The 25,367-nt window shown below is 40.7% G+C and overlaps 2 protein-coding genes across 2 annotated transcripts; one reads left to right on the forward strand and one right to left on the reverse strand.

Annotated features, from left to right (window-relative positions):
- Window positions 1-375: 375 nt before the first annotated feature.
- LOC136431456 (BLOC-1-related complex subunit 7-like) lies at window positions 376-18,842 on the reverse strand. Its single transcript, XM_066422832.1, has 5 exons — window positions 18,688-18,842; window positions 14,441-14,503; window positions 8,606-8,649; window positions 7,377-7,397; window positions 376-937 (listed from the first exon to the last, which is right to left on the reverse strand). The coding sequence occupies exons 1-5, from the start codon at window positions 18,802-18,804 to the stop codon at window positions 886-888; spliced, it is 297 nt and encodes a 98-aa protein (XP_066278929.1). The 5' UTR covers window positions 18,805-18,842; the 3' UTR covers window positions 376-885.
- A 214-nt stretch (window positions 18,843-19,056) lies between these two features.
- LOC136431457 (CST complex subunit TEN1-like) lies at window positions 19,057-21,228 on the forward strand. Its single transcript, XM_066422834.1, has 2 exons — window positions 19,057-19,357; window positions 20,138-21,228. Exons 1-2 carry the CDS (start codon window positions 19,254-19,256, stop codon window positions 20,427-20,429), a joined length of 396 nt encoding a protein of 131 aa, XP_066278931.1. The 5' UTR covers window positions 19,057-19,253; the 3' UTR covers window positions 20,430-21,228.
- Window positions 21,229-25,367: the final 4,139 nt, after the last annotated feature.

Here is a 25,367-nt window from a genome sequence, read left to right on the forward strand (position 1 = left end):
TCCTGCCAACCGCAATTCTTTCAGGACTGTAATCTGAAACACAACATTGATTTTCTTAGGGGGAGGGACCACTAAATGGACATACCAATATCACATACCAGGGGGCCCAAAATCGACCTTGACCTTTGTCTTCCCAAGATCTACCTACATACCAAATGTCATCGTAATCCATCAAAATCTGGAAACACAAACACACAGACAGACTGGCCAAAAAGTATTTTTCATGTGGGTAATAACAACGTTCTTTATTCACAACCAGGGGGTGACATAACAGCCGACATTTTGGTGACCGTCTGTTACCATCTTCAGGGCAATGCTGATCAGTGTTAGGGCCAATCAATGCTAGGGGCAATAAAATTTGATAACATCATCTCCATAGTCCAAAACATCATATTCAGACTTTTTTATTTCATAGATCTACCCAGCTATCAATATTCAGTACATATACAGTTATTTCTTAATCTAAAAAAACAAACAATTATGGAAAGTCAAAATGCCAATTTAGCCTGGAAGGAAGCCTTAACATTTCATTGACCCTAATATGTGCCTAAAATATAAGCCCTTTTCTGCATTTTACATTTAAGTGCTTGTGACGCCGATTAACAGAATTTCCTGATTATACATGTCCAGTCTCAATATGTAACAATGAACATAGACCTTCGTTTGAAATTTTACTGAACATTGAATCTTACAGAAATTAAATCATCAAATCATCTTCCAGCTCTTGATGACGTCACACTGAACACGGTTCCAAACCTGGCATCGCGGCTTGTGAAAAAAAGTTACAGAAGATAAAGAAGAAAAGTCCCGTCTATGATGTAAAAACAGAAAGTTCTTCTTGGTGATTTCTTGGTGAAAGTTCTTCTTGGTGATTTCAAACTGGTCTCATCTTTGGATAGTCTTGAGTTGGTCTTGCAGCGTGTCTGTGACCTCCACACTGAGGAAAACACAGGAGCAAAAAAATAAAGTTTTGATTAATATCTCATGTGTCCATTGTGGTATTACCAGTATTTTGTGGTAGGAGGGGAAAGGGGTTTTTGCACTGTGTTGTAAATTTGTCGAGTACAGTCGTCAGACATATTTGCATTTGAGTTTTGAATTCACGGTGATGAGGTCACTGCGAACACTTAAAAAATGAAACCACTGAAAATGTTTTCATGTCTATCATGGCCTTATCAGTATGAGACTATTACAGAGACTATTAAACTAGCCTCCTTTGAAATGTGTCGTCAAATAGCTGAGTTTTATTTCTGGAATTTCTAGGTAGACATTATGTCCTAGGATAAGGCACTTAACATGACTTTCATCACCCAGGTGTAAAGATGAGTACATGACTTAGGTTGGGGAGGTAAAAGAGAGTGGAAGGAGAGGGACGGACTCCACCTTGCAATACCGTGCCTTTACACAGTGGATAAAACCCGTGGCCACTGTCCCTTCGGCCTCAGAAAAGGTTACTGGACCATTACTTTTTTCACCTTAGCAGGCTCTACGACTCGGGCATTATTTTCTTATGGCATATCAGTTCTAATTGTGCTCAATTTCTTCTGCCTGGCCTCTGGTTTCCACCAAGGAATGTTACAAGAAAAAAAACGTCATAGGAAAAAAAGGTCGTTCCGATGGAACTCGAGAAAAAAAAGACAAAAAAACAACACATTTTCCTGGCGGTGTGAGTCAACACAAACAATACAAACAATTATGTGCCCCAGAAGAAATTCTACTAATGTTGGAAAGTGTGACAAACAGAACACCTGACACGCACAATACATGACCAACATATGTCTGAATACATGTGTCTCATCATGTGTCTCCTTTTGACTCCTTCCGTAGCATTTACTGTAAGGGAAATACAACTTTCTACATGAATCATGCAAACAAGGTTCTCATAAGCATAATTAGTATCCATGTGTATTCATCTTTCCTAAAGGACCTAAACCTCCAATATGGCAACCGTACCGTAAGGTTCCGGGTCGGAGTTCAATTGTGACCAGGGGTTGGGTCATGACCCGGTAATCTGCCGGAAGTGCGTGGTCGTCACCCTGATTTCTGCCCGAGATTGCTTGGTGATGGTTTTAGCTGTGCATGAATATTTTGAATCTTCTGAAAAGCCCGTGAGTTGTAGTATTTTTGGGCGCGGTGCAGTTGGTTCGCTATCGAAGCCTTTTTTGTATTAGTCCGCGGCAACGGTGATGCGGTTTTCTCGCCTGATGACCCAAATAGCATCGTTTTTAATGCATTTTCACCGAATTTGCGTCATCGGAGATTGCGAAAAAGTTATCACATGACTTTTTTTATTTTTTTCATTTTTCAGAGACACCATTTACTAAGCTTTCTCAGCATATATGCCGTGACCCCAGGAAAACTCGTTTTTTCCGAGCAGGTTCGATCAAAAAAGGGTAAAAAAATGATAATTTTCGGGTGCCAAATTTACATTTTACTATGGTTTCTACCCAAAATAAAGGGACAACGGACAATACCGATAAATACATCGGAAAACAGCAGAAAACCGCTTTTCGACCTTGTGATTACATTTTCCGTCCTACTTTTCTCGGCGGCATTGTAGCCCGTCGACCTGAGGGTGTCGGCCTACATACGAAATTGCAAAAAAACTCTGGTCCGAGACCTTAAAAGGACGGCAGCGGCTACGTTGATGACGTCATAGATGACGTTATTTCAACGCATTCGAAAGCTTTTATCAAAATCTGTATGTTTGTTTGAAAAAAACCCGAACTTTGCCCTTTTTTCTCTTTTAAATTCGATATATCCATGGACAGGTGCTTAGCGCCCCCCTCCCCCATGTGCCCCCCCCCCCCCCCCAACCTCCACTACGGCCATCTTTAATCACTTCTGGCCGCCAAACCGTTTTTAAAAGGAATTCACTGACTACGTCATTTGATGGAAGCCCATGTCTCAACTTGACCTTCGGTATGATTTTTGCAATGCCCCGCCTTCATGATGACTTAAATGGGTGAATTAAGCTAAAATCTAAGTGCTTTAAGCCTTCTTAAGGCGAAACTTGGTTTTCTGACTTTTGGTTCATCGCTCCTTAACGTCGCGATCTTTTCTTCTTTTGATGGTGTGAAGTGACAGCCTACTAGGCGCGCTACACATCTCGGCCGCACTTATTTAAACTGCCCGCTTCTAGCTCTGATGATATGCTCCAGGTTGCGCTTTGGACTGTGTCAGAATGCATTCTTTTACACATTTGGGGAGCATTGTGCTGCTTAAGGGGCCTTTACGGCGAAGTAGTGAAGAGTGTGATGTCGGACGCGTTTGATTCGGAATGTGCGACCTGTGGTCTACCAGTCTATACCAAAATTTGACATATTCTTCGTTTCAGTTAAAAGCTACGAACTTAAAACACGACCCCCTGCTGTTTTCCTCGAGAACCATGACGTCACTGCGTGACGTCACCGACGCCAACTCTTAAAGAGGCTTTTCTGCCAATATGCAGCACCGAAACGACGGAAAGTCCGCATAATTCCCAAGCCAAGGGCATGAGCAGGCTATCCATCCCGTTTTACCTGTTTTTTGAAAAGCGATGTCCTGAAAAATGATGTTTTTATCAATTACCCTACTGTAACGTTGTTAAGGCCTGTACGTTGGCAAGATAGCAGATAAGCCAAATTTGGATATATGGTAGATATAACTTTTCTGAAAATTTTGAACAAATTTTAAGAAATAACATGTTTCTTAAGGTTCCGGGTCGGAGTTCAATTGTGACCGGGGGTTGGGTCATGACCCGGTAATCTGCCGGAAGTGCGTGGTCGTCACCCTGATTTCTGCCCGAGATTGCTTGGTGATGGTTTTAGCTGTGCATGAATATTTTGAATCTTCTGAAAAGCCCGTGAGTTGTAGTATTTTTGGGCGCGGTGCAGTTGGTTCGCTATCGAAGCCTTTTTTGTATTAGTCCGCGGCAACGGTGATGCGGTTTTCTCGCCTGATGACCCAAATAGCATCGTTTTTAATGCATTTTCACCGAATTTGCGTCATCGGAGATTGCGAAAAAGTTATCACATGACTTTTTTTATTTTTTTCATTTTTCAGAGACACCATTTACTAAGCTTTCTCAGCATATATGCCGTGACCCCAGGAAAACTCGTTTTTTCCGAGCAGGTTCGATCAAAAAAGGGTAAAAAAATGATAATTTTCGGGTGCCAAATTTACATTTTACTATGGTTTCTACCCAAAATAAAGGGACAACGGACAATACCGATAAATACATCGGAAAACAGCAGAAAACCGCTTTTCGACCTTGTGATTACATTTTCCGTCCTACTTTTCTCGGCGGCATTGTAGCCCGTCGACCTGAGGGTGTCGGCCTACATACGAAATCGCAAAAAAACTCCGGTCCGAGACCGTAAGGGAAATATAATTTTCTGCATTAACTATGCAAATGAGGTCGTCATTAGCATAATTAACATCCAGGTGTATTCACATTTCCTTAAGGTACCTAAAACGTAAATATGACATCCATAGCATGTCTTGTAAGGGCATGTTCAGCCATAAATTATGCAAATGAGTTCCTCATTAGCATAATTTACTTCAAGGTTTATTCACCTTTCCTAAAGATACATGTGTACCTACACCTCCAATATGACATCCATAGCATTTACTGCAAGGAAATACAAATTTCTACATAAATTATGTAAATAAGGTAATTATTAGCATAATCTACACCTAGGTGTATTCACCTTTCCGTAAGGTACTAGTACTTACACCTCCAATATGACATCCGTAGCATGTACTATAAGCATAAGGAAAGTATAATAACTTTCTGCAATACCAGTATTAGAGCTACCACCCTACATCTACTTGATTCTTGACAGAAGAAGAAGAAAGAAGAGTTGTAAGATTGTACGTGTGTATGATTTATTCTTAACTAATGTAACTTGTATTTTTAACTAATGTATTGTATTTTATCATGTACTTTTGCAGCAAGGCTGGCCCCTTGTAATAGCAGTAGCTAGTCGGGCAGCCTTGGCTGCGGTACATTGTACGCAGCTGAACAAATAAATAAAAAGAAGAAGAAAATGCCAGCAAAAACAATATATTTCCTCCCTGTATAGGGAGAGAAATATTCTTGAGCTATTTGGCTAAATTTTGTGCTAGGTTTCCATATAATTGTGATTCATTGAAGATCACCACAAAGGTTATGCGTATAAACTGTTATTGTATACTAAGTAATATCTGTCGGGAGACTGCCCTTTCTCAAACGAAGCAATTTGTGACTACAGATCTGAAAGACTTTCTTTCAAATTTGATTGGAAGCGGTGGATCAGTCAATTCACGAATCAATTTGCTTCGGAAATAGAGGCATAAAGTGTTTACGTCAGTAAAAGCGTTTGTCGCAAATTTGTCAAAAGAAGTGCGATTCTCCCCAGTCGCTCTGTTTCCCGATTCGATCTTCCTGTTCAAAGAGAAGCGTTAAATCCCTGAGGGATGCATCAGTAACAAATTGCAAAGTACTGTAAATGCTGAAATTTTTGCTGCAGTTTAATGCTCAGTTTTCAAGGTAACCTCTTCACTGCAAACATAAAACCACCACAAAAAAGGTTGTTGTCTTTTACCTGCCTACCCTCTTGTTTCAATGGCAAACTTAAAACTATGGCTTACACTCCATTTTCACCCTACTGCGAAATTAAATCTCCAAACATAAAGGCGTTTACAGTATAAGAAAAACAGTAACTCAAGGCTAAAAATACTCACCAACAATCTGCAATTTAAAAGTTGAAATTGAATGTAGAAAGTGTAGAATCTTACTGTGCCCTAGTAGGAAAGGCACTTCACACCTATTTCCTCACTAGAATCAGGTGAAAATGAGCACCTAATAATAAGCTATCTAACTCTAATAAGCTTTGGTAAGGGACGTCCTCTCGGATGGGATATAAAGCCAGCGGTCCTGTGTTTGAGGACAGACACACCGCGAACATGAAGAACCCACCACACTTATCGAGATGAGTAGGGGGTTTATCACAGTGTGAGTGGATCAAACCTTACAGTCCTGTCTTACGCAGCTTGTAAGTTGTGCTTGCTGTACAAAACTGGTGTGTTATGCCTAAAGGTGGTTTACAGGTTATGCAAATTTTGCAGTAGTTTTATTTTTGCTTTTATCACAGTGACTTCTCCAACCCGAAACCATCACACTGCCAATATGACGGTCGTGATTTCCATAGTACTACTGTAGAATTGTTCCCACCACGAACTACAAACACCACAAAAACCTCCTTTCCTCTTCTACCTCTGAAAATATACAATGAATTTACTCTGGACATGGGTGAAATTGAGCCCTACCAAGCAAAGCTCTTTATGAAATTATGGCTATACTGTATAATTTTTGGTTATTACAGGCAAGCTGTCCTAATTTTTGGCAATTTGTAGGGAAAGTCTTTCATTCCCGTAATTTGTGTCAAGTCAGCCAAATTTTGTATAACTTGCCACCTGAATTAAGCGTAATTTGTAGGCGGTCCCACCAAATTAACCATTAAGACAGTGTTGTCAGTTATGGGTGCAGTGTGGCAGGAAATTTACTTCTTGTGTGCGGAAATTTACTTCTTGGGACGGAAACAAAATTCACCCCTTCCATCCATTAAATCTATAAAAATGTATTTTCTGAGGTTAGACTGATTCAACAATGAAAATTCACAATTTAGGCTTCCCAATTCCAATCTTTTTGATTTTGCCTTTTCATTCGCAACACCCCAACCATATATTATGATCGAAGGCGTGCGATAAATAAACATCGCGGCACTCAGCACCAGCATATTGAGAGATGTGGTCAGAACAGAGATTATCGAAGCATGCTTACTGTGTGGTGCTTACACTGTACAATGTAAACTAATATGCTACTGAGGCACCCCAACCAATCCATCTCTTTGAAACTCAGATTCGAATCAGCCATGACTTGACAAATCGCTCTCTAAGTTGCCTTAGCGACTACATTGGGCAAAATAAACTCGTGGGAAGGTGTCAGCTTTAGAGGATGTTTACAGATTGACAATTTTGGTACTTTGGAAATGATACAAGCCAACCTTTCAAAAAAGTAGTTTCTACTACTTTTCTTCAAAGGTTTCATGGCGGCTTGTATCGATTCCAAAGTGCCCAAACTTTGTAATCTACCACTATCTACCAAGACATCAAAACAGGAAGTTTTGCTGCAGTACCATAATATGCCACCAGGGGGCCCAAAATCTAATCATTTTCAGGTCTCATCAAGACTTACCCACATACCAAATATCAATACAATCCATTCAGATCTTCTACATGTACGCACATACATACACACATACATACAAACACAACCCTAAACAAATCACAATGCAGGTGCCATAACAACATGGTGGGACATCATTGATTAAACACATAGAAGACTGTCGTACCTTCTCTCTATGGCATCTGCCCTGTGGAGAAAGAAACAGAAAAATGTTATGGCTACTACAGCCAGTTTCTAATAGCAATGGAAGACAAAATTATCACTTTTGCCAAGAAGGTTATGTTTTCGGTGGCAAATAAAGGGACAACAGACGATACCGATAAATACATAGGAAAGCAGCAAAAAAACACTTTTTGCCAATATGATTACATTTTCCGTCCTACTTTTCTTGGCGGAATTGTAGCCCCTTGGCCTGAGGGTGTCGGCCTACATACGAAATCATAAAAAACTCCGGTCCGAGACCTGGAGACAAAGTTAGCAGAGCCAGCATTATGTAGTCACAGTCAGCTGCAGTCTGCCTCATGACTCAGGAGACTCCCTTGCCCAGTGTATGGGAAACCTCTCTGCGTTCTTGATGCAAACCCAGATCTAAAATTATAATGACTTTAATATTGACATGAGTGTTAGTTACTGTTTTATCGAATACTTGTTGGTTGTAATACCATGTTTTATCGCTTCAATTCTACTTACATGCTTAGTTATGGTATTCAGGTTTGAAAATGTAACGTTAGAAATCTTGTTTTTTTCGCCCGCCTTGTTGTTTTTTTCGCCCCGCGCACTAAATTTGGAGTCTGCAGAGGATATCATCCATAAAATTTACTTGCTGTGGCCTAATTGTTAGTTGTTGGATGGGGTAAAATCTCAAAACAAGCCTTTTTATGGCATCTTTTCTACCACAGCACATTTTCTGAACTGTTAAAAATTCAGACATGAAAATACAGTTCAGAATTGAAATAAACAACAATGTAATTTCTCGAATAAAGTACACACCCCAATTAAAGTGCGCACCCCCGATTTGTGGGAAGTTGCAGACAAATCTGCTGGGTTGAAACGTAAAATGAGAAAACTCAAATAAAGTACGCATCCCTTCACAGATCTTTAACAAATTTTAAACTATTTGATATTGTTATTTTAAAGTACTCATTATCAAAATATTACATTGTCTGCTTGCCTGCATGGATCTTCCGATGCTGTCCCAAATTACATGTGCCAGTGTTCCACTGGGTTCCTGGCTGACTTGAGGTCCGCTATTCCCATTTGTCCAGGCAATAACCTCAAATAAAGTACGCAACTTTGGCAATGACTTGTGATGCCTTTTGGATTTCGAAAAGTTTAAAATGTGCGTACTTTATGCGAGAAAATACGGTATATGTATTACTTAAGAATATTACTTACTGGAATTGTAGATGTGCTGCTATCATGCTCATTTTCTTCAAATTCTGAAAAGAAGCAGAAAAACATATATCAAATGCACAAAAATTGTACAAAATTCAGGTATAGGTAACATGACATGACGAGATATTGTACGCTACAAATTATTGTCCACTTTGGGTCATGTCCACATGTCGAGGTGCATTATGCTAAAGCCAGTTCTCATGAGCAATAAAGAACGACATAACTTATCAAGTATGATCCTTAGTCATGACGTCGACTATCCCTTATACAAAACAATGAGATAGATTTACATCAAGAGACATAACAGAATAAACTCCTGAACCAGAAACAGCAAAACTAGCAAGTTACCTGGAAGCGTCATGCATTGCGTATTTCATATGTAATTTGACATTGTGTACTTCATCGTGTTTTTCTAACTCACACGATAGTTAGTATCTTTTAAAAGTAGCTGACGTTAAACCTTTTTTTTTGATATTCAAACTGTCTATGGTGATTCAAGATTTGAAACTCTTCCTAGTTGTAGGAAGGATATTGGTACAACCCAGCGACCCCCTGCACTGATGCTACATTTTTGTAGGTCAAAACAATATTATATAATCAAGCGCTTATCACATGAACTTCACGTGCCACTCATGTAGGTGAAATTCACTGCACAGCGTTATTTTCTTCAGTCGCGTCAAGCAAACCACGGGACAACATAGTGACTTTAGTATCATTTGTCTGTAGACTACTTTGAACAGTTTATGTGCATTTTTTCTGATATGATCTATGTTCTTTGATTAGAGTGCTAGAAGAAGAAAGGCTCGCTCGAGTGGACGATAATGGGTAACCCTGGCACAATTCATAGACCTTAGAATAAATGCATCGTAAGACAGCGTAAAACAGGCAGAGAAACATTTACAGACCAGAGCTGATATTTCTTCCCATGGGTTAAACATTTGGCTCATCTACGTGCAGTTTTAAGATAAATGACGTTTTGAATTAATTCGACGATAATTGGTAATGTTACGTTACAGGTAGGGATGGGTACCGGTACAGAAAATTCAGGTGCAGGTCCGCTCCAGGTCCAGGTCTGGACCTGACTAGTTTAGTATTTCAGCAGTACTATATGTTTGGAGAGCGAGACACAAGTACAGGTCCCTGCGAGTCCTACAAATTACCTTCAAATTGTATATTATAATGATATGATTATGCACAAGCAACTAATATGCAGAAAGGAAACAGACGTGTAATAAAACATGCATCTTTAGATTCCAAGGTAACTTTTGTGTCATTCAGAGCAAACTTGCCATGTCCATCTGGGGGTACAATGAAGTTGACAACTTGACATTATGATCAACTACTAATCCTACTTTAGAGGCTTAACTGTTTGAAGGGAAATATTGGTAAACTATCTAATTTTTGGCTTGTTTGGGTGTAATTTTTATTTCAGGTGTAAATTTACGTAACTGCAAGTGTCGGCAAGTGTCAGATCACTAACGCATTTAGTCTTTAACGATATGACTTTAGGTTCACACTTTTCCAACTACACTCGCCTGGCCGTCTGTTGACACATTGATATCCTTTTAGTGTTTCTAGAAATGATTCACAGCTAACGTCTTCGAAAGAGAGTAACCACGGCTGCATAAATCTGCTCTGTTTTGTTATTTTTTTAGACCAGTAACATTATTTATACTAGGGGTGGGTACCGTGTATTGGTACAAAAATTGTATTTTCTGCTGGTAAAAAAACGGTCTGGAAAAAATCAGTCGACCGGAATTGGACCGATTAGAAAATTCATGGTACCAGGCTACCAGCACATAATAATGTTACCGGTCTAAGAAAATGAAAAACAGCAAATTTTCTTTCAAAGACATTAGCTGTGATTCATATCTAGAAACACTTAAAGGATGAGTCAACAGACGGCGAAGCGAGTAACCGTTATAGTTAGTATTGAGACAAAGTGAGAACTGACTTGAGGTTACTGTAGTGATCCGACACATGCATATACTGGTACACTTGCACTCATGTAAATTTACACCCGTAGTAAAGACACCCAAGCAAACCACAAACCAGTTAACCGATATTTGTTTCCTTCTTCTGTGCCCATAGCCAACATATTTTAATTACATTTTTTTCATGAGAAACTAACAAGTGCTTAGTACCGGTAGGATTCTTTGTTGATCATAATGTCTAGTTGTCATCTACATTGTACCCCAAGAAGGACAAGTTTGGTCTGAATCTCTTTTGTGAGATAAAAGTTCCCTAATGGAATAAAAAGTTACACGTTTTGTTACATCTTTGTTTCCTTTCTGCACATTAGTGAGCACTGAAAATAATTATATAATTCTACTATACAATTTGAACATAATATGTAGAACTCACAGAGATCTGTAATTGTGTCTTGCTCTCCAAAATATGATGTACTGCTGCACTACTATAATCAGGTCCAGGTCCAGACCTGAATTTTCTGTACAGGTACCCAACCTATTATATATACATGTACCACTTGCTGATAGCCTGTACTGTGAATTTTCTTATCGGTCCAATGACCAGTCTACTGATTGTTGCCATACGACCGCCATCTTATGGCCTTCAGAAAGATCTGAGATTGGCCGGGGGCCGGGCGCATGCATGGTCAGCTATTTATACCTGCCAAACAGGACGGCACGGCATGTACACTAATCTTTCTTCTGTGGGCCAAACATAGAAAATGCTGAACGGTTGCAAAATATTACAATGTAGATTGATATTTAACAATGCAAACGATGTGCTAAAACAATATACAGTTTTCCTTTAAAAGTTTATGTTTTGTAATGAACATGAATCGTTACAAACGTATCGCTTGTACCAAAGTACAACACTGGGATATGTCGCAATGCATGACTGTTATGATCTATTATACCGCAGCAGGGGCATGGTATGGTAGTTTGGTTGGTTCGTATACTGCACTTCCCAAAAGCCGTTCCACATGTATATATTTGGGCATTTCCGCCGGCATCCGTGCTTGTATGCCCTGTCAGATCTTCATAAATGGCCATATTACATATATTACCACAAAATTACACAAAAAGGAACTGATTTTGTTAAGAAAATGGACAAAAAGGTTACCAAAGTATGGTGCCGTGTAGTGAGATTGAAACGTTAGGTATCTTTAAAAATCACATCAGGACAACCAAGTCCCAGTAGCTCAGTTGGTAAGGACGTAGAGAATGTACGCTTGGTGGGGACTAGAAGGTCCCCGGTTCGAACCCGGGAACATTAAACCTTTTCTTTTTCTTTTTTTTTTATTTACTTTTTATATAAGGAGGAAATATATTGGTTTTGCTGGCGTGTTCTTCATCTTTTGCATAATTTATGCAAATTGTATTTCCCTAGAGATGCTAGAGATGTCATATTTGATCTGTAGGTGCCTTTAGGAAAGGTGAATGCACCACATACATTATGCTAATGAGTACCTCATTGGCATATTTCATGCAGAAACTTTCATTTCATTTCTTCCAAATGCGCCCCAGTCAGCTTTTTAAAAAGATTTCTTGAAGCTGATTTTGAAAACAGTTTATTTCATACCAAACTTCACAAAACTGAATAAAACTTTAACACTGCACTTTAACTAGGGTCTTACAGCAACTTAATTCTTTTTACAAACTATGGTTCAACCGTTTCATCCCCACCACAATGAGGTCGTATGGCCAGCTTTTTTTAGAAGCTTTCTTGTTTCCGGACCGTTTTTTTCTGGACCGGTCCTAACGGTACCCACCCCTAGTTACAGGTAACGTTGGGTAACATAAATTCGGGATTTTTCCGATAATGGTTGACTGAAATCAATCTAGCAGAACAATAAACCATCCCTTTTTTCTATCATTCTGTCAGTATCATGTACTATCTTTGCACTAGTCATATATATGGTAGATTTTGTCTCTAGTTGTGCTGACACCATAATATTTCAACTTGAAACTACCGTCCGCCGCACGCACAATGACGGTGCTGTCGGACAGGTGTGAACATTAATTCGGGAGAGAAGATTCGTCTTGAATATCTTACCGATAATTACATTTTATACAGCAGCTATTCGTTCCATCCTTGGCTTGAGGAGAGTGCTATGGATATAGACGTGTCCAAGTAAAAAAAATACACGAAAAAACGGCCGTACCGCACACATCAGGCCTCCGGGAACAACCCGTGTGTTGAGTCGGTAGAACGCTACTCAAAGTTCACCCCCACCGTCATGGAAATTTGTACATTATTCATTGGGGCGTTAGCTGGATGCCGTAGAAATGGTAATACTATTATGTCCATGTGTTTCTGCTTGTGCTAAGAGCAAACTTTGAGGAAAATATCGCCATCAGCCCACTATCACACACAACATTTAGACAAAAAAGTGTTCCTCGCCAACGTTTGTCGTCTGCCGAATAGCAGGATTCTGAGTAACAAATATGGCGGCGGGAAAATTCACCGTAGTGCCGTAGCCATTGGTTGTAGCAACAAAGAGGCGTTTTGATGATTAATCACACTTAGAGTCCAGTTGTAGGTTAGCAAAAGAGATTCTAATAAGTTGTATTGTAAATAATTGTGTTGAGCAGGAAGCGGATGTGACATTTGTCTATAAACCAGCGAACAACTATGTAGTATAATTCTCCCACGAAGCCCTCAGACTGTGACAATAAGGGACGGAGAGTTTTTGACGTAGCTAACTTCGAATGCATGGTTATCGAAGCTTTTCAGACAGTGTTCTGAATACGTTAGTCTGTCAAGTTTGCATTTCTAGCGGTATTACTGATGTTGCATCTAGCACATATCCCTAAATACCCCGTTTTCGAAAAATCCCGAATTTAAGTACCCCGCGAATTTATGTTACCCAACGTTACTTGTACAGGTACAAGGTTTTAGGTATGTAGGCCTAGACCTGCACCTTTACCAGGTACTATGCCTAAACAAGCTTGGTCAATGATACTAATAGTATTAGTAATGTTATTGTAGCCATCTTTTCTTGGTTATAAATTGTCATGAGGATATACTTTTTTGAATGAACTGCAAAATTATCAAAATTGTCATCTTTGATACGGTATTTACTTTTTAAAATCATCTTTGTTCTATAAAAGTGGTGACCACTAGTGCTTAAGTTTAGTTTGTTCAGGTACAATACACCAGATGTTCAGGTCCAGATCTGTACCAACAAACTGTTGTTGATAAACTTTACAGCTACTACTTGTACTAGGCCTACTTATAAGGTACAGGTACATGAATTAGGTACACAACCCTATGGCTAAGTATATGATTTTTCCATCAATTTTCTGATAGGAGTACTATTTTCCATTGATGACTCCAGTGTTAAAGGCACCCAGAGCATTTTATGAGACTTGAAAACGGGAAATATTCTAGTTCTGTAATCTTTATGAAATTGACATTTAATGCCACTGTTAACCACATTTGCGTTCAGATTTCTTATCAAAAGTGCGCAAAACCGGCACAAAAATAATCTATATGGTGATCTTTTAGTTTCACCCGCCTACTGTAAATACTGTAGATACCATAGCCCCGCCCACCTCCGTCAAAACGTAGAAATGCAAAATCAAAACATAGAAATGCAAATATTTGACGGACATACAGTCACTCTCTCATTGGCCGAACCGCTAATTGTGGTGGACAGTCAGGGTCAGTCTATTAGGGCTTAGATTTTCTATCAGTTCTCACCACACAACGACATCGTGTCTTTGCTCATTTAATTTCGATATGTTATGGTATAGTGTTATTGAAACTTACTATGCATAAGAATGACTACACATTTGAGTTTTTTTATTAAAGTTTCAAGCCTCATAAAGTGCTCTGGATGCCTTTAACACATGACGATCTTGCCTGGTCTGAGTTCTCAAGTGATTTTTCCTGACTGGCAAAGTTCGCAGCAGCCTGTGTCAAAACCTGTGAGAAAGAAACAGATGCATTAGGCTTGTCACCATGACAACAAGTATTTTCCTTATCAGAAATGAATCAGAATTACACTGGGTCAGCCAAGCTCTTGCAGCTGGTAACGTCTGACCCACAATAATACAGATAATCAAACGTATAACTTGAACACAGAACCTTCAATAAATGGAAAACAATAGTCATACTGATTACGATATTACTGTAAATGCATTTAAGGCCACACCAATTTAATCTGTTGCTTCTTGCATTTTTTGCAGAAAAAAATTGGAGCGACAGGGCGAAAAAAAATGAAAAAAAATGTTTTTGGCAAATAGTCTGGGGTGAAGATAAGGGTTTACATAACATGCAAAATAAGAGGATTACTAGTATTCAAGTTTCAGCTTTGTATGGCTCATTTTATGCAAATGCACCCTTTTCTTTGATCTAGTACTATAATTTAAGCAACAAAATTACCTTTCGCCATGTAATACATATGGATTGATATTGAGAAATAGATAAATGAAAAATTAAAACTTATGATCAATGTGACCACACTTTTCAGGTATGTGCAGGCCTTTATAATCTATTTGGTGGCTATTGAGTTTTACAACTGAACAAATAGTAAAATTGGGAGTTAAAATTTGTGAATGGGAATAGTGACCCAATCTTTCTTTTTTTTCAAAATGTGTCAAACAGGACAGGCTATTCTGAGAAGCAACAAACTAAAACCAGAGGAGCTCTGGTTAGACCTCAAGCAAAACATTAGCACTGCTGCAGCTAAGGTGCTCGGGCACAAACGAAAGAAGAAGATAAAGGACTTCCTTTCAGAAGAAACCCTAGGTGTTGTGGAGGCAAAGAGAAAAGCCAGACTGGAAAGAAATCTCACGGAATGCAGACGGCTTAACTCTGAATGCAAACGCAACAAGCTACTCCGTAAGGCTTGACAACCTGGAGGAGGATGCAGAGACAGCTGCCCGCAAAGGTGATCAGGGCTCCCTGTACAGGACCCTTTATAAGGACCCTCTCAGAGAAATCAACACCACCTACTGCTTCTGCGAAAGCCATGGATGGAACCACCCAGACATCCCAGATATACAGCTGGCGCAGTGGAGGGACCACTTTTAGAGTCTGCTTAAGGTAGCAGCACACAGTATTTCGCCACGACCCCCGGAGTCTGTGACGTAGCGGTAAAAAAATAGTGCGCCCTAAACCCTGAACCGTGTGTAAAAATGTTGACGTGAATGCCAGCGAGGCACGAACTTTACTGTATGGCAGTATGATAAGTGGGCTTTAAGATCGTACGAATGAGATTGTGAAGTTTTCCCGTATAAATGCGCGTGACCTTTGCGGCTGCCCGCCTAGGTGAATCGACTGCAGTTCCGTATGATCCCGCATGACCCCATATAAAAGTGGCCGTGAAATTGTTATGAAACCATAACTTTTTTTTTTTTCAGTTGTTTTGTAGATCGTACCCTTGACCCTACTATCCACGTCGATGTAGGTCACTTTGTGGTCCTTAACTATAGAAACCCCCATAGGCCGAAAACTGTGTTCTGCTACCTTCAACCGTCCAGCACCACCCCCTTCTCCCCAGCTGGAAGCGCTAGCTGACACGGCCATGGAGCATGACTCTGTCCCCCGATGCTAGAGGAAGTGGTCATGGCTATACAGAAGCTTAAACCTGGCCGGGCCGCAGGGGCCAACGGCATTATCCCACAACTGCTGCTACACAGCAGACCAACAGTCGCAGGCCAGCTGCAACAGCTGTTTGCTGCCATCTGGAGGAACGAGACCGATTGGCTGTTAGGAGTCATCCTCCCCTTCTGGAAGAAGGGACCCAAGGATGTGTGCAGCAACTAGAGAGGGATGACCCTGCTGACTGTTCCAGGGAAGATGTCTGCCAATGTCATCCTTGCGAGACTGCGTCCACTTCTCATCCGCAAGCAGAGAAAGGAGCAGAGCGGCTTCACACCAGGCCGCTCCACAGTGGACAGAATCCTGACCCTTCGACTGCTTGCTGAAAAAAGGTGGGAGTTCAGGAAACCACTCTACGCTGCCTACGTGGATCTGAGACAGGCTTCAAAGCCCTCAGACTGTGTCAATAAGGGAAAGTTTTTGACGTCGCCATCTTCTACTGCATGGTTATCAAAGCTTTTCAGCCAGTGTTCTGAATACGTTAGTCTGTCAGGTTTGCGTTGCTGGGGCTATAACTGATGTTGCATCTAGCAAATATCCCTAAATACACCGTTTTTAAAAATCCCTAGTTTATATTACCCCGTGAGTTTATGTGAACTAACGTTATGCGGCCTTAAATATTGTGTAACAAATCAGTTGCGTTGTGTGGCGCAAATTTTAGAGCGCGCGCCTGTCAAACAATGGGACCCGGGATCTAATCCCGGGTTGTGCCCAGATACATGTCCGAACTTGCGCCCCGACATTGTGCCCTTGGGAAAGGCACTTTACACGACTTTCCTCACTTCACTCAGGTGTAAATGAGTACCTAGCTCATCTAGGGTTAGGGACGTCCCTCGGATAGGATGTTAAATGGAGGTCCCGTGTTTGGGGAGAGCCACACCCTGCGCACGTAAAAGAACCCACCACACCTTTCGAAAAAGAGTAGGGGCATGCCCCGGTGTGCGATGGTCCAAATCCTTCTGTCTGGAGTTGGTGATTCACTACAAATCACTACCATTTTGGGAATGTTGACCATTGCCGAAGGTTAAAAAATCTTGTTTTTGATTCAAAATCAGACGAAAATCAATGTGCACGCTGATGTCATCCATAAAATAATACTTGCTACATGGCCTTACGGCATCTATGATGTTTTTGTGATAGAACCAATAGAAGTTTATGACATATTTTCCCATTTTCGGTATGTTGACCATTGCTGGAGGGTAAAAAAAATAATTTTTTTTTGTGTTGAAATCAGACGAAAATCAATGTGCGCGGCCGCGCGCTGATGTCACCCATAAAATCTACTTGCTGTGGCCTAATCTCCATCAACAATAATCTGTCGGGTTACATAAATCCACCACTTTGAAAAACAGTGAGTTTGAGAGATCTCTAGATCAGCAACGTGGCGTTGCGGTGGCGCAGTTGCAGGGTGTTTGGCCCCAGAACCCAATCCAGGGTTCCCTGATTTGTCCCATTGACGTTGTGCCCTTGGAAAAGGCACTTAACACGACTTTCCTCACTTCACTCAGGTGAAAATGAGTACCTAGCTTCGGTTAGGGACGTCCCTCGGATAGGACGCTAAATGGAGGTCCAGTGTTTGAGGAGAACAACACCTTGAGCACATAAAAGAACCCACCACACTTATCGAAAAGAGTAGAGGTCCTTCCCGGAGTGAGTGGATCCGGATCTGTCCGGATATGCAGCTTGTACTCTTCAGTACTAGTACAAACCTGGTGTGTTATGCCTTGACGTGGTTTACCAGGTATGCAATACAAACAAACAAATACAAACAAGGATCCCCCAGATATGCACAGTTTAGATATACAGGAGTGCATCATACTGGGGACGTTGGGTTGCAGATCTGTTTGGACGTTACTTTTTTCAGGGTGGAGGGTGGATGGGTGGATGTCACCCTGCTGGTGGAATCATGTTACATTAGAGGATGATTGATAATAATACAGCATAGAATAATCATAGGAATCAATAACAAACCAATCAGCCAACAGCGGCTTCCTGACATATTTTTTGCTGGAGCTGCGATGATCCTAGCTATAGGGGGTCCGGGGGCATGCTCCCCAGAGAAAATGTTGAAATCTTGACCCGCTGAAACATTATTTCCTGCGTATAAACGAGGAATTACTTAATAACGCTTAACGTTGAATTCAGGATGACAAATAACGCGCTTACATAGAATTGAAACGACCAGTAACGCTTCAAAATTAATATATCGATAACGTTTAACGTTAAATCAGAGTGATCCGGCTACGATTAACGGCGAATTAGAATAGTGCATAACGCTTAACGGAAAAGGGCATGCAGGCCCTCAATCCTGTCAACAGTCTCAGAATTTTGCACACTCAACACAATTTTCTACCTTTGACAGTATTATCCTGTCAACAGTGCAAATTTTTCTACTGCTGACAGGATCATCCTGTGAAATATAAAGAGCCACTTCAGGTTTCCATGCTTCTCCTTCCCGGAAAATCACCCCTTTTTGAGCAAAACGGTAAATATATATCTCTCACCTCACATGACCTTGACCCCCTTAGAAGCTGCCGACACAGTGACCCTGTATCATTTATGTTTCCTACAATTTTGTCCGATATTTTTGTTTTCGGGTCCAACTTCGGACTGGAAGTCATCTTGGGTCATTGGCCACAACAACGTCAGCTGTAAATCGGCCCAGTCGTTACTGTCGTAAACTAGTCTTTAAGTTAATGTTTAAAATGCTAACTTATAGTTCGCCAAAAACGTATCAAGATTTCCACAACTGCAATACATTTATGTATTACAGGCGCATAAAAAGCAGAATTTTTGGTCGATATTATCTTTTAACGTTAAATTGATGGTACGTTTGCGGCAATTTAGGGACTAGCCATTATTGGATGGATTTACCACCACCACTTGTCATATACATGTATTTGATCCGTTTGTCAAAATCCTATGTACACCTGTAAGTTTTTAAAATATTTTTTCAAAATACTGTGAACAAGAAACGGTGATTTCCTTTAAAATTATGGTATCACCAACGCTTACAAAGAGCCGCTGCTGCAATTGAGTCCATTGCTGCACAGTCCCAAAAACCTACAAGATGGCGCGAAATTTGCCTGACAATGGTCAAGTTGTCCGGATCTGTGAGATTTTCCAAAGAGGATCCGAGGAGTTGGACGGTCAAGCCGTGCGTGTGATGGGGAAGTAAGCCAGGCTTTAGATAATTGCAATAAATCTGAGCAATTACGCAGAGGGAATTTCAGGTTTAACTTTCATTTTGTACGACCCCTTTTTCAAGGGGAGGGGGGCTTTTGGAAAGATTGGCCTATAAGACTTATAATAGCCTGGAATACAAACCTATTGGGGAGACTATTAAAACAGTTACAATAAATGCCAGTATTACAATGCATGTTGCCCTATGGGAGGGCCTGCATGGGGGGGTCCCGACAACGCTCTACGCTAAATTCGAAGGGCCGGCTACGTAATACGCTAAATTCAGAAAGCCTCCCAACGCTCTACGCTAAATTCAGAAAAGCCTCCCTACGCTCTACGTTAAATTATGGAGTGGTCGGCAACGCTCTACGTAAAATTGAAATGCCCGATTACGCTCTACGTAAAAGGGGCATGCAGGCCCTCCTATGGGGAAGTGAAGAAAAAGAAGGTGTCATTATCTCAGGAATCAAAACAACAGACGGAACCCCCTTAATTTGTCACGCCTTCGGCGCTCGTCATAGTGAATATTTCATCTCAATTATCTCGCCCACCCCCCCCCCCCTCCATACAAAATTTCGTGCCGCCGCCTCTGTATTGGATACAAAGTTAGGGGCTTTAAACTAAATCATGTGTCTGACTGTCAACGCTCTACACCAAATTAAGTAAGGCAGTGGCAGTAAATTTACATTAAATTATATATTTAGGATTGCAGGCCGTTTTTTTACTTAAAGAGTCCATGAATTTTGTATGTATCTTATTTTCTCTTGCCAGATTGGAGACCCATGACATTGTTGTCTGCACTGCCGAGTTGTCCAATGTGGAGCGGACCCAGAACAGCAGCCCACACCAGCAACTGACTGTCAACACGAGGCTCATCGAACCATTTCAAGCAAGACTCGGTTCAATCTTCCAGATGATCGGAGAGACTGAGTTCACAACACGTGGTCCTCTTCTGCATGCGCGACTCGTCAAATGTGTGGACGGGATAGACACTGCAGTGTACTATAAAGTCTTAGATATGCAAAGACAATATTTTAAGCAAAGACTGGTCCTCCATGTCTGAAGTGACATCAAGATCTGGTGTGAAAACAGTGGAGCAAGAGATGTCCCTGTAGGTCAACTGGTATCAGCCTTACAGTTGATCTGGTTCCAATTAGTTGCTAATTAAAGACCCCAGTTCAATCCTGGGTCAGGACATCTCGGTTGGGGCTACACCGTCTTTCAGAATGGACGTAAAATGGGGGTCCCGTGTTCGTAGAGGTTCCTTAAGCATTTTAAAGGGGAAGTGCTGGAAACCCCTACCTGTAAAAAATATAACCTGCTACAGAAACAGCAAGGAAACTTGGCACTAGGTAATAATGTGAAACTGTGCGTGATGTAAGCCATACTCACAGATACCAAAGTTACAAACTTACAAGCAATTAGATGAAGTGTGTATGGACGTAACCCTACACAAATACTATCTAGTGCATCTGGGCACCCACAGTAACAATGAGGTACACTGCTCCAATTTTGGGTGCACAAGCAAACCCCAGCTAATAATGGTTTCAGTCTAAACCAAAGTACTGTACTTGTATACTGACTACACTGTATATGCATAACTTTGTTTAGTCAGGTATGGTATAAAGATATTTTGTAAAAAGAAAAACTGTGATTGAATCATATATTTTTATTGTTCTGTCGACATTGAGGAGCTTGCCCTAGAGAGGAATGACTTATGTTCCTGCTGGTGTCTTCATAAATTTTGTTCTATGAAGTTCAAGAAATAGATTAGCAATATAGCAGTCACAAACTATTTTAGGAAGTACATTTTTTAAGAATTTGAATGTATTTTGTAACAATACATTTCTCAATTTTCTTCATATTGTTTCAATCAATGCTTTTATCCAGAGTAGACTAGATAGGTTATTACCTTCGCCGAGAAGGTTATGCAGAGGGTAGCGTTTGTCTGTTTGTCTGTTTGTAGTGGCACAGGATAACTCAAGAATGCCTTGATGGATTGTCTTGATATTTGGTATGTTGGTAGGTTTTGATGAGACCTAAAAACGATGAGATTTTGGGCCCCCTAGCGGCTTCTTACGGTACTGCAGCGGAACTTCCTGTTTTGATATCTCGTGTTCTGGACATGCTATGGAACTTATTTTTGAGTGGTAGATAGATCTTTGGACAGAGAGTAAGTGGTGTGGGTTTGGGCCCCCTAGCGGCTTTTTTGGAACTGCAGGAGCAGGTTTTGCGTCTGACTTTGAAAGGGAATAACTCAAGAAGGGCTTGATGGATGGTAATGATTTTTGGTAGGTAGATGGCTTGAGTGATGATGTACATGATGAGACACTTCTTATTCAAATCAGGATCTAATTTGCATAATTAATGAGGAAAGTTTATACATCCGCCAAATTCCATGATAGGACTCTGAAACATGTGACATATGTAACTGAGGAAGAGAAAAATATTAATTGATATGAACTATGCAAATGAAGACCTCATTTGCATAATTAATGAGAAAATACTATAACATGATGGCCTTGATGGATGGTCATGATTTTTGGTATGTGGATAGCTTTTGTGATGCTTAGTATGATTGGACGATAATTATGCAAATCAGATTCTAATTTGCATAATTAATGAGGCAACTTTAAAAATCCGCTTTGTTCCATGATATGACAATTCAAATTGTAACTGAGGAAGAGAGGACTGTTGATAGATAGAAAATATGCAAATGTGGGCCTTATTTGCATACTTAATGAGTAACCTCTATTATTCCACACTGGCAAAAGACGGCAATTTCACACATTTAATCCTTTTTTGTGGCATCGGGACGTTATGTGAATGTGAACATCGTTGAATCAAATTATGCTTATAAGGGCCTCATTTGCATAATTGATGATAAATTTGTTCAGCTCATACTTTGGACATGTTATATTTTAAGACAATGAACTGGTATGATTTATGATTGATGAGAAACACTCCTAATACGTCAGTCATAAAGGTTAAAATCATTTGGCGAAGGTATGAGGTCGTGGAACTCTAGTTACCTTTGCCAAGAAAGTTATGCTTGTGTGTGTGTGTGTATGTGTGTGTGCAAGTGTGTGTGTGTGTATGTGTGTGTGCGCATATGAGTGTGTTTCGTATGTTTGTGTGTGTGTGAGTGTGTGTATGTGTGTGCGCGCGTGTATGAGTGTGTACGGGTTGTCGGACGTATCGGCACCAGGACGGATAGGACGGTTCGGCACCTTGGTCATTTCTATCAAGGATGTACTGATTCATCGTGTGTGTGTGTGTGTATGTATGTTTGTGTGTGTGTGTGTGTTGAGTGTTCAGAAACCATGGACGGGTTGCTTGCTTGAGTGGCCCAATTGGACATTTTTGGTATTCTCCAAGCAGAGGCTTCGATCGAGAGGGGTAGTTTTGTCCGGGATTTTAACGGTAAAATCCCGGACAAAACTACCCCTCTCGATCGAAGCCTCTGCTTGGAGAATACATTTTTGGAAAGTCAGAAACATGAACTGAACAACTTTAGTCATAGATGAAAGGCCTGCTGTAGCACCTAAATGTTTATGAATCAAAAGCATTTAGCCTAACAATTCTTTGTATAGAACTGCAAATATCTGCTGTGAAGCTTTATTCTGATGCAGATCAAAATCTGTCAATCACTGATACAACAAGAGAGATCTGTCCATAACTAATATCCTCATTTCTGTGCGATGACAGCTGGCCTGATTGAATATTTTTGATGGTGTGCAGTAGTGCTGCGTACCGGTTCTGTGTACCAGTACTGTACCGTAAAAAATTATTCGGTACAGGTCCAAAATACTGGATCATGAAGTACCGGTATTGTACCCATATGAATTTACACGAAGTATTTGCTTATTTTGTGACTGACCTCATGCAACACCAAACGTGACCAAAGTGATACCTTGGAACAGAGTAACTAATATGCAACAGGTCATTCAGGCAGGCCGGGAGTTTTGATAGCATTTGGCATTTTAGGCCAAGGGAGTTTGGTGGTAGGAAACTTGTTATGTTTTTTGAATAAAGATACATGTACTGACAAGTTGAAAACAGTTTATGTTTTTGTCATTGAAGAAGTTCAGAAAAACACATGTTAATTTTTCAAATTATTCGGGTACAGGTACAGGTACGGACCTGTACCTAAACCCCTGTACCGGTACCTGTACCTGATGTTACATCTAGGTACGCAGCACTAGTGTGCAGGATGATTGATCCTTCTTGCGATAGTAATACACATTCTCCTGGATCAAAAGCGTCGCCTAGCAATGTTTACTAGATCTGCAGTAGTTTGCAGTCAAGCGTCATTCCATCGGAAAACGTTATGCTTTGGCCGCACGATGCTTTCTAAACTCACGTTTACTGTGCATGATAACGTTACATGTTTGTTTGTCCAAGCGTCTGCGTTAATCTACATAGTTTTCAGCACCAAGGACATGCCGCCTGAGCATTCTGAATGGAAGTTGTAAGACTGAAACTCGCAAGTCATGACTCAAAAGGGCCGCCAGGCAATACTCATTAGAACGAATTTTTTCTACTGCCAAAGAAGGAACATTTTCATGGATCAAAAACGTCGCCTGGAAATCCTTACTAGAACTGCAATATTCGCCATTGTTAAAAAGTGTTATGATATTCAAATACAGCGTCTAAACATAACGTTATACTTTACCGACATTATATGAACTTCTTGCCATATTTGATGAATGGCAGTAGTCTAAATCTCATTACGTCCCAGGTCGTGTCACGGGAGTCCGTACCTTTTGAATCGGTTTACTTGTTTCCCTTTCCGACGGCACTTTTGTTTCACGTACGTGTTAAAAAAGATATGAAAAAAAAGAAATTGCAGATACTGGGGAAAAAGTAAACGATTTCTTAATTTTGGCACCATGAGGAGGTGTGCTTGTATTTCTGACACGTGTACACGTGTGGTGTTCAGCATCAAGGACATTTAGTTGTGAGTTCAGCACCAAGGATAGGTACATGTGTGTCTTACAGATATGTAGGCCAGGGCCAAGAATAGATATGTTCATGTGCGGCGCGTTTTCGGCGCGTTTGTGTGTCTAACTGGCTCTTTGTGTTTAGCGTCAAGGACTGATACGTTCGTGTGTGTGTTAGTATGTGTATGTCTGTGTATTTGTATTGAGTTTGTGTATGTACTTATTTAGCGTTCAGCACCAGGGATTAATCATAATGGCTTGCTTGGGTGTGAACAACTGACCGGTCTGACTGTGTGTCTTCTGCTATAGAACCTTTATGCTCATAGATTAAAAGCGACGCCTGGAAAGCCTTACTAGAGAAGTAGACACGTACGTTTCTACTTTCAAAGACGCTTCATCCTCATGGATCAAAAGCGTCCTCTGGCAATTATAATGAGAACTCGCCGTGGTCAAGTCGGCCCATTGCCGTGGTCAAGTCGGCCCATCGGCCAATCAACATGATTTGATAGAGACCGCGTCTTTTTGTCAGACAACGTGTTGGTCTATAAAACGGGCGGTTGCCAACCTTGTCCAGTTGGTATCCAGTTTATACCCAAGGACGACAGTCATGGTTTGACCGGATTGACCGACCGTATGTACCGATTGCTATAGTGTAAATAGTGTATTAAAGTTTACGTCTTCTGTAAAACGTTGTTGACTTAGGAGTTAGTTACAGTGCCAGTTCTGTTCGTTATAACTTATACTTGTGGAGAAAAAACACACACTTGGATTAAGTTGAATTAACCGCTGATTAAAGGTATCATTTGTTTGAAAATTCTTATCGTGTGTGTGCGTCTTTGTGCCTGAATTACTGTCAAATACAAATTACTGTCTCCGGAGTTGGACCGAGCTGACCAGGGCGATGGGCCGAGCTGACCAGGGCGATGGGGCGATGGGCCGAGTTGACCAGGGCGATGGGCCGAGTTGACCAGGTATTATAATAAAATGGGCCGAGTTGACTGGGCCGAGTTGGTAATGGTCGTCCGACATTCCCCCAAATCTAATCGTTTTTAGGTCTC

This window comes from Branchiostoma lanceolatum, chromosome 3 (genome assembly GCF_035083965.1).
Source record: "Branchiostoma lanceolatum isolate klBraLanc5 chromosome 3, klBraLanc5.hap2, whole genome shotgun sequence".
NCBI classification, from domain to species: domain Eukaryota; kingdom Metazoa; phylum Chordata; class Leptocardii; order Amphioxiformes; family Branchiostomatidae; genus Branchiostoma; species Branchiostoma lanceolatum.

Bases quoted from the DNA above. Each gene is read 5' to 3' on its own strand.
- LOC136431456 (XM_066422832.1), bottom strand. From the start codon at position 18,804: ATGACTTCCAGTCCGAAGTTGGACCCGAAAACAAAAATATCGGACAAA. The intron at 7,398-8,605 runs GTAAGTAATATT...CTTTCTCCACAG, and splicing joins GCAGCACATCTACAATTCCA to GGCAGATGCCATAGAGAGAA. The intron at 938-7,376 runs GTACGACAGTCT...TGTTTTCCTCAG, and splicing joins GCAGATGCCATAGAGAGAAG to TGTGGAGGTCACAGACACGC.
- LOC136431457 (XM_066422834.1), top strand. From the start codon at position 19,254: ATGGCGCGAAATTTGCCTGACAATGGTCAAGTTGTCCGGATCTGTGAG. The intron at 19,358-20,137 runs GTAAGCCAGGCT...TTCTCTTGCCAG, and splicing joins GCCGTGCGTGTGATGGGGAA to ATTGGAGACCCATGACATTG.